Source organism: Salvelinus sp. IW2-2015, linkage group LG12 (genome assembly GCF_002910315.2).
Source record: "Salvelinus sp. IW2-2015 linkage group LG12, ASM291031v2, whole genome shotgun sequence".
Lineage (NCBI taxonomy): Eukaryota > Metazoa > Chordata > Actinopteri > Salmoniformes > Salmonidae > Salvelinus > Salvelinus sp. IW2-2015.
This window is the reverse complement of record NC_036852.1, coordinates 614,026-621,687: the sequence shown is the minus strand read 5'-3', so window position 1 is coordinate 621,687 and position 7,662 is coordinate 614,026. Positions and strand designations below refer to the sequence as shown.

Sequence of the window (7,662 nt, the reverse complement as noted above, 5' to 3'; positions counted from 1 at the left end):
CTGGGGGTTTCCACCAAGTGATTCCATTGGGAATTGCAGGGTAGCTCAAGAACAAACATTTAAAGTAGGCAAAAATTATGCCAATCCCAATTAAAATGCTACCGTATTTTAGAGTATTGGATGGCATGGCTCGGTGAGCAGCTGCCAGCGTGGTGCCTCTTCTGTCACTTTTAGAAAGCAGAGAACAGAGAGTGACAGTTTGTTTTGCTGGTCAGCAGTTTAGGCTGGTCACCGATTACTTTGAATTTGATGTCAGGATTTGAACTCGGCCTTGTAAGCCTTGTTGTAATCTGATAGCCTGGGAATTGGGAGGTGGGCGAGCTCTCCTTTTAATTTTTATTGTCCGTTCGTGTGCTCTCCTCCTGTGACGTTGAAGACACTATAATGACTTCCCACCAACATTGTCTCGTGCTCTTCCCACTTTCTACAAAAACCATTGGTCGGATTAAAACCAAATTATGATAAATGTACTAATTGGATCCCTAAAAAATACAACTTTTACATTATTGTGTAGTTTACCAATAAAATGGTCTGACAGGGATGTGGACATACTCAGTATACATATCCCGAAAGAAAGAAAGGATCTCACTCCAATACATTTTAATATAAAGTTATCAAAAATAGATAAGATCTTGCGACCATGGAAAGGAAAATACCTGTCTATTTGTGGAAAAATCACCCTGATTAACTCTTTAAACATATTCCAGTTTACCTATTTGCTTATGGTCTTGCCTACACCTAGCGACTTGTTTTTAAATTATATGAGCAAAAAATATTACATTTTATTTAGAATGGCAAGCCAGACAAAATTAAAAGGGCCTATTTATATAATGAATGGGAATACGAAGGGCAGAAATTATGAAATATTAAAGCATTAGACCTCTCACTAAAGGCGTCAGTCATACAAAAGTTCAACTTTAATCAAAATTGGTTTTCTAGCATATTAGTAAGAATGTCTCACCCCATGCCTTTTCCCCTTTATTCAGATTACAACCCCTCACTTTTGGTTATTTGGAAATGAAATCATCTCCAAAATATTGTTATTTTTAAAACAAGCCATATAAAGTTGGTTGCAATTTCAGTTTAATCCAGCAGAAAAGACAGAACAAATAATACATCAAATATTGTGGTTAAACTCAAACATACTTTTTCATTTAAAAAAGGTAGAATCTTTGTAAATTATATCATGAATAGGACTGGTGGAGTTAAGTCACACATGCAGCTAACAAAAATGATATGGAAATGTCTGCCCTATCTAAAATTACAGTTGAAGTCAGAAGTTTACATACACCTTAGCCAAACACATTTAAACTCAGTTTTTCACAATTCCTGACATTTAATCCTAGTAAAAAGTCCATGTCTTAGGGCAGTTAGGATCCCCACTTTATTTTAAGAATGTGAAACATCAGAATAATAGTAGAGAGAAGGATTTATTTCAGCTTTTATTTCTTTCACCACATTCCCAGTCGGCCAGAAGTTTGCATACACTCAAAGAGTATTTGGTAGCATTGCCTTTAAATTGTTTAACTTGGGTCAAACGTTTTGGGTAGCCTTCCACAAGCTTCCCACAATAAGTTGGGTACATTTTGGCCCATTCCTCCTGACAGAGCTGGTGTAACTGAGTCAGGTTTGTAGGCCTCCTTGCTCGCACACGCTTTTTCAGTTCTGCCCACAAATGTTCTATAGGNGATACTTTGCTGCCCTTTGACAAATACAAATAATATCGCTCTTATACATAATAATCTCATAATGCAGATAGTTTAGCCCCACTTAGTTTGATGGAAACATCTCTCTGGTGGTAAAATGTGCATATTGTTTTTATGCAGATTTTTGAATATTCACATGAAACTCTGTCGCAGATTGGATGGAAACCTAGCTAGTGATATGATAGTGGACAGGGTGTAGACAAATACTTTAATATGTGGTGTAGTCTAGATACAGTCTAGATACATTTCTGCTCCAGTAGTGGTGGTGAGGGGGACATACTAGTCAAAGTGGTCAGACTACATAGACCAGATACACCCAGCAAGCAGAATTCTAGACAGAAAAAGGTTAATAGAAAATGTAATATAAAAAAAGGTTAATAAAAATGTCTCTTTAAATGCCAATAGYGTTAGGACTACATATTTATACCATCATGTGTTACCCTGGATACATTGATACTCTGATACATGTATGAAATGTCTGCTTTTCCAGATCTTTATCATAAAGTGGGAGGTGAGCTCCTGTTGAAACCAGACAAGTCCACAGTGCCTAACTCCAACACAAGCATCCTATGGAAGCATGGGAATAACAAGGTGGCAGAGTGGGACAATGATTTTGGTGGTCTGGACATCTATGCTGCCTTCAAAGGCCGTACAACCCTGAACCAGACTACTGGAGAGCTGAGAATCAGTGGATTGATGAAAACAGACAGTGGAGTTTATTCTGTGGAGTTCAACAGCAACCTGCTTGACAAGATATATAATCTATCTGTTATCAGTAAGTGTTTCTGTGTGTGTGTGCGTGTGTCTATGTACATCTGTGTATGTATGTGTGTGGTCATGTAGAAACAGCAGGTTGTGCAGTCTCTCACAAGCATTTTCCCAAATTATTCCTGTGTCTTTCCTCTATTTACAGAGGCAATCCCCAAACCAACAATCACTTCTTCCTGTAACCCAGACAAAACCTCCTGCATTCTAACCTGTGAGGGCAACACCACTGATGCTGAACCAGTCACTTACAGCTGGAAAGTGGGAGAGGGAGCATGGGAYGTTGTAGACAAACAGCTGATTGTCTTTAAGAYCGACACTGGCAAATCAACCAACAGTTACAAGTACATCTGCAAGCTGAATAACMCTGTTAGTGGGGAAGTCAGTGAGCCAGTTGGAGAGGTGTTTGTCTCAGGTGAGTCAACATTAATAAGTGTGTTACATACTTATGTATTGATTTGTTTGTAACACTGCTAGTTTTGTAAGACATTTTTAATGCTGCACTATGTTGAATACCTGATCAACTACTGTCAAAGTATCAATAGAAAATGTGTTTTCATTTCAGAGCCTTCCATCAGAGATTTTGTTGGTGTTGTTGTCACTGGCATTGTAGCATTTGTTTTCATTGTCATAACAGGTAAGAACAGCACATCTATAGTAACAGAGCACTGCACATGTACATAGTTGTGAAGAACAGATTGACATAACAGCAGCAACAACAGTGAGGTATACCCCCTGAAGGGGATACCTGTTCTACCTGTATTTACAGTASTGTTCAGGCTACTGTTACAGTCAAGACAAGGGGTTAGATGCACCACCTGCTGTAGGTCACAGTCTTCATAATGTGTCACAAGGACATATCAATTTGGACCGCGCACACTATGGAATAACCTAATCGGATTTCTTAAACTCGTTGTTCCAATGACCGATAGCCACACATCTAAAACAGGGAGCTATCCCTGGGTGCCTTAGCACAGGTTCGCTACTCTTTCCTCTCTGTTTCTTTGTCCTACCTTGGACATTGAGACCACTGTTAGTGACTTCCACTTTGGCAGCATTAAAACCACTTGTACATCTGCGTGTAAACTGAATTAGCTTCCACTCTCAATGCTGCTTGTACTATTAAATCCCAATGAGAATGCTGGTCCACTACCCCTCTTTATTTGATTGGAATTTTCCGTTAGCAGGGAAATGCTGACCAATTTTTTTTTTTTTTGTATCCGACATTCAGAATTGGTAAATGCTCGTGCTCCTCTTCACCACCTCTATGGCTTTATTAAACTTCTCTTCCTCTAGCCCCGCTTTACAGGAGAAATCCCTGAATGTCTGTCGCCATTTCAATAGTTATTATTCTGAAATCTCTCCTGATGGTGTCCAGGGTGTTTAGATCTTCTTCACTCCCGGCTCTAATACACGCCTTCTTATAGCTGTTTTCCAAGGTAACCGCTAACCACTTCCCCGGAGAATAATTATGGTATTTGTGCCTATTAATTGGTCATGGCACTTAATACCTTGCATTTGAATCAATCTTATAGCATCTGCAAATGTATTACTGGAGATTAGGGTGACCTTATGTCTTATTCCAGTGATACGTCTCAAATATCACTGTTGTTGTTACACACATTACCAAAATGATTCACAGTTGTCTTCCTATTTCCACATACTCTGTCATGGTTCCCCCTCCCAATAGGGCATAAACCAACCTCTCTCCATATTGCTACTGGTAATAACACACAAATCAAACAGCTTTGAATATTTATTGCTTTTCTTTTAACCATGAATGTGGCTTTCTTTCAGAAATTATCGGCAACCTTATTATCACCATCCACATTCCCTCCTGTTGTCCTTCTCCATGGACTACTTCTCTACAATCTGCCATACTAGTAACATAAGCATGACAATTTATCCATACACACACACTACGGCCACCGCGGCTGGGCTTTCACCTCCCTTTACGGGTCTAGTAGGGAACCAACCCCACTCGGGACTTACCCCCTAGACTTACCCTCTACAGGTACCAACCTGCTCGAGCTTACCTTCTGAGAATTACCCCTATACTTTATAGTCCTCGCAGGAACCAACCCACTTGGGATTTACCCCCTAGGACTTACTCTCTGCAGGTACCAGCCTGCTCGGGCTTACCTTCCGGAACTTACCATATACCATGAATCTACGACCGGTGGTAAAACAATGGGACTACTGAATAAGCTCAGGCTTTCGAGGTCCGTATTCTATAATTGGTTCAGCCTACGACTCTCATCTCCCCAACATGTCAGAATGAGTGGTAACAGGTGTAGGAACTGCGCCTACCTTGTTTTTTGGTCGGCTCCTGTTTCACTGATTCGGAATCTCTAGTCCGACTGTAAATCGTGGTGAACCCCGCTCACAGCGCCAACTGTTAGGTTCTAAATAAACAGAGTAATAAACTCACGGACACTTAATAAAGCTCAAACCAAGATTATTCACCCACTGGTTTGTACAGCTGCATAAGACAACAACATGGTTCCACCAGTGGTAGTATATATACCCCAATTTGGGTGACGTCCTCCTTCTCTCTAAACATTACATCTTTTTGCAAGGCAGGAAATTAAGTGATGCGGGCCATAAACTGTTCCTTTCTCCCGTAATGTGACCTGACCTGACCCCCCTTCCTCACTAAACCACATCTCTCCATCCTTATCAGTGCCTGCCACATGTGATTGCCCTTCCTTTACTCAGTACATTGCAAGCTTAATTGCCTCCACCATATACATTCCTCCAACAGATAACCACTAACTTCTGGTGTAGACCCTAGACTATGGCACTCAATATTCCAAAAGGATACCTCATAATTAACAATATTTCAAGTTTAGAACTCATCAGAATTCAAGGCACACTTAACCAGCATGGCTACCACAGCATTCTGCAGCGTTACGCAATCGCAGCTGGTTTGCTCTTAGTGTTACTATAATTGTATAATTCAACAGGACAATGGCCTAACACACCTCCAGGTGTGTAAGGGCTATTTTACCAAGAAGGAGAGTGATGGACTGCTGCATCACATGACCTGGCCTCCACAACTCCCGACCTCAACCCAATTGAGATAGTTTGGGATGAGTTGGACGCAGAGTAAAGGAAAAGCAGCCAACAAGTGCTCAGTATAAGTGGGAACTCCTTCAAGAATGTTGGAAAAGCAATCCATGTGAAGCTGGTTGAGAGAATGCACAAAGATTGTGCAAAGCTGTCATCACACAAAAGGTGTCTACTTTGAAGAATCTCAAATATATGTGTTATTTCATTGTTCTGATGTCTTCACTATTATTCTACAATGTAGAAAAGAGTAAAAATAAGAAAAACCCTTGAATGAGTATGTGTTCTAAAACTTTTGACCGGTATGTATATTTCACAAAAAAAAATATGGAAATGATGCAGGCAATTACATTGATGGAAGCTACAATCTATCTGCAATATTAAAGCTGATCTACCCCCTAAAAAATAAAAAAGGCCGTTGGTGGGAAGTCATTACAGGTCATCTGCATGCCAGTTATGACTTTCATATACGCATTGTAGGCTACCTAACCATGCCCTAAAATCTGCCCAAGAACTGAAGAATTATGTAGTTGTCCTACTAGACAGAGGCGTGTCCATTCAGCACCACACCACATCTGAGCTCCACTATGCCTACCTGTACCGAGGAGCTGTCCATTCAGCGGTGCTGAATCACGACGCAGCCTTAGCTCCCTTTAAAAAGGCATGTGTATTTTTGTGATTTTCGTCATTCTTTGAGCTTTTGTCTTCAATTGTCCTTCTTGATTGTAGGCCTAAGTAATTATTTTGATGTATGCCTTTTATTTCAATGAATGTGTTAATGCATGTTTATATATTATTTCTTACATTGTTACCCCAGGAGAAAAAAATGTGTACAAGCATTTCGCTACACTCGCAATAACATCTGCTATCCAAGTGTATGCGACCAATAACATTTGATTTGATGTGTAGGATTTATCTACATAGTTTGCATTCGTCGTCAGCTGTTTAATGCACCGGTTACTTTCACATTGATTTGAAGTCGGCCTTGTGCAGGTACTGTATGCATGCTCTCAGAAATGATGTCTCCTTATTGCAGCTTAAGCATGTAAATGTGGGTGAAGTCAACTCAACAGCTGACAGTATGGTTAATGCACAGACTTGTACTTTAAGAGGGGTTTTTTCTCACTTGTAGCTAACACAAGCTACAGAACCATGGATCAACTTGGAAAATAAAATCTTCTTATTTTTTTACTCCTCAGGAATGTTTGGTGGAAGAAAAAGAACTGGTAGGATGATTGACTGTCTCTTCCTGTCTCAATTCTTCATATTCACTGCTTCACAATAATCATTTACATTTGGATTCCAGTGAAAACAAAAGAACCATTTGAATGAAAATGTTAATCATGTCTTACGTTCTGTTTGTTCCTTTTCCTTTCAGGATATCCCAAGACACAACTGGATCGACTTTTTTGAGAAAGTTTTTGTGGTGGAATTTGTGGTAAGTTTTACCCTACTTGACCCTGATCCATATTTAACCTGCCTACGGGGTCCCCAAGGTAATACAAACACAACATTATTCATGTACTGCACTATAATACACATACAGTGCATTCGTAAAGTATTCAGATCCCTTTACTTTTTTCTACTTTTGTTACGTTAACAGTTCTTATTCTAAAATGGATAAAATGAAAAAATATATATCTACACACACAATAGCCCATAATGACAAAGCAAAAACAAGCTTTTAGATTTATTTGCAAATGTATTCAAAAAAAAAAAAACAGAAAACCTTATTTACATAAGTATTCAGACCCTTTGCTATACCGACTCGAAATTTAGCTCAGTGCATCCTGTTTCCATTGATCATCCTTGAGATGTTTCTATAACTTGATTGGAGTCTACCTGTGAATAATTCAATTGATTGGACATGATTTGGAAAGGCACACACCTGTCTATATAAGGTCTCACAGTTGAGAGTGAGACTTATTAGGTGCTTACTTATAGGTGCTTCATTTATTTTTAATTCATTTGCAAAATATTCTAAAAACTGTTTTTGCTTTGTCATTATGGGGTATTGTGTGTAGATTGATGAGGAAAAAAAGCTATTTAATCAATTTCAGAATAAGATTGTAACGCTACAAAATGTGGAAATGTCAAGGGGTCTGAATACTTTCCGAATCGC

At 39.3% G+C, this 7,662-nt stretch overlaps 1 protein-coding gene across 4 annotated transcripts in view; it reads left to right on the top strand.

Moving 5' to 3' along the window:
- Positions 1-2,021: 2,021 nt before the first annotated feature.
- The window catches only part of LOC111970835 (CD48 antigen-like), a 176,847-nt gene continuing 171,206 nt past the window's right edge, over positions 2,022-7,662 (top strand). For 3 of the 4 annotated variants that reach the window (XM_070445887.1, XM_070445890.1, XM_070445891.1), the window contains exon 1: positions 2,162-2,481. In XM_070445887.1, coding sequence (XP_070301988.1) covers positions 2,172-2,481 — 310 coding nt within the window. In that variant the 5' untranslated portion in view covers positions 2,162-2,171. Of the gene's footprint in view, positions 2,052-2,161; positions 2,482-7,662 lie in introns of those variants that run through there. The other variant, XM_070445888.1, reaches the window with a different exon arrangement.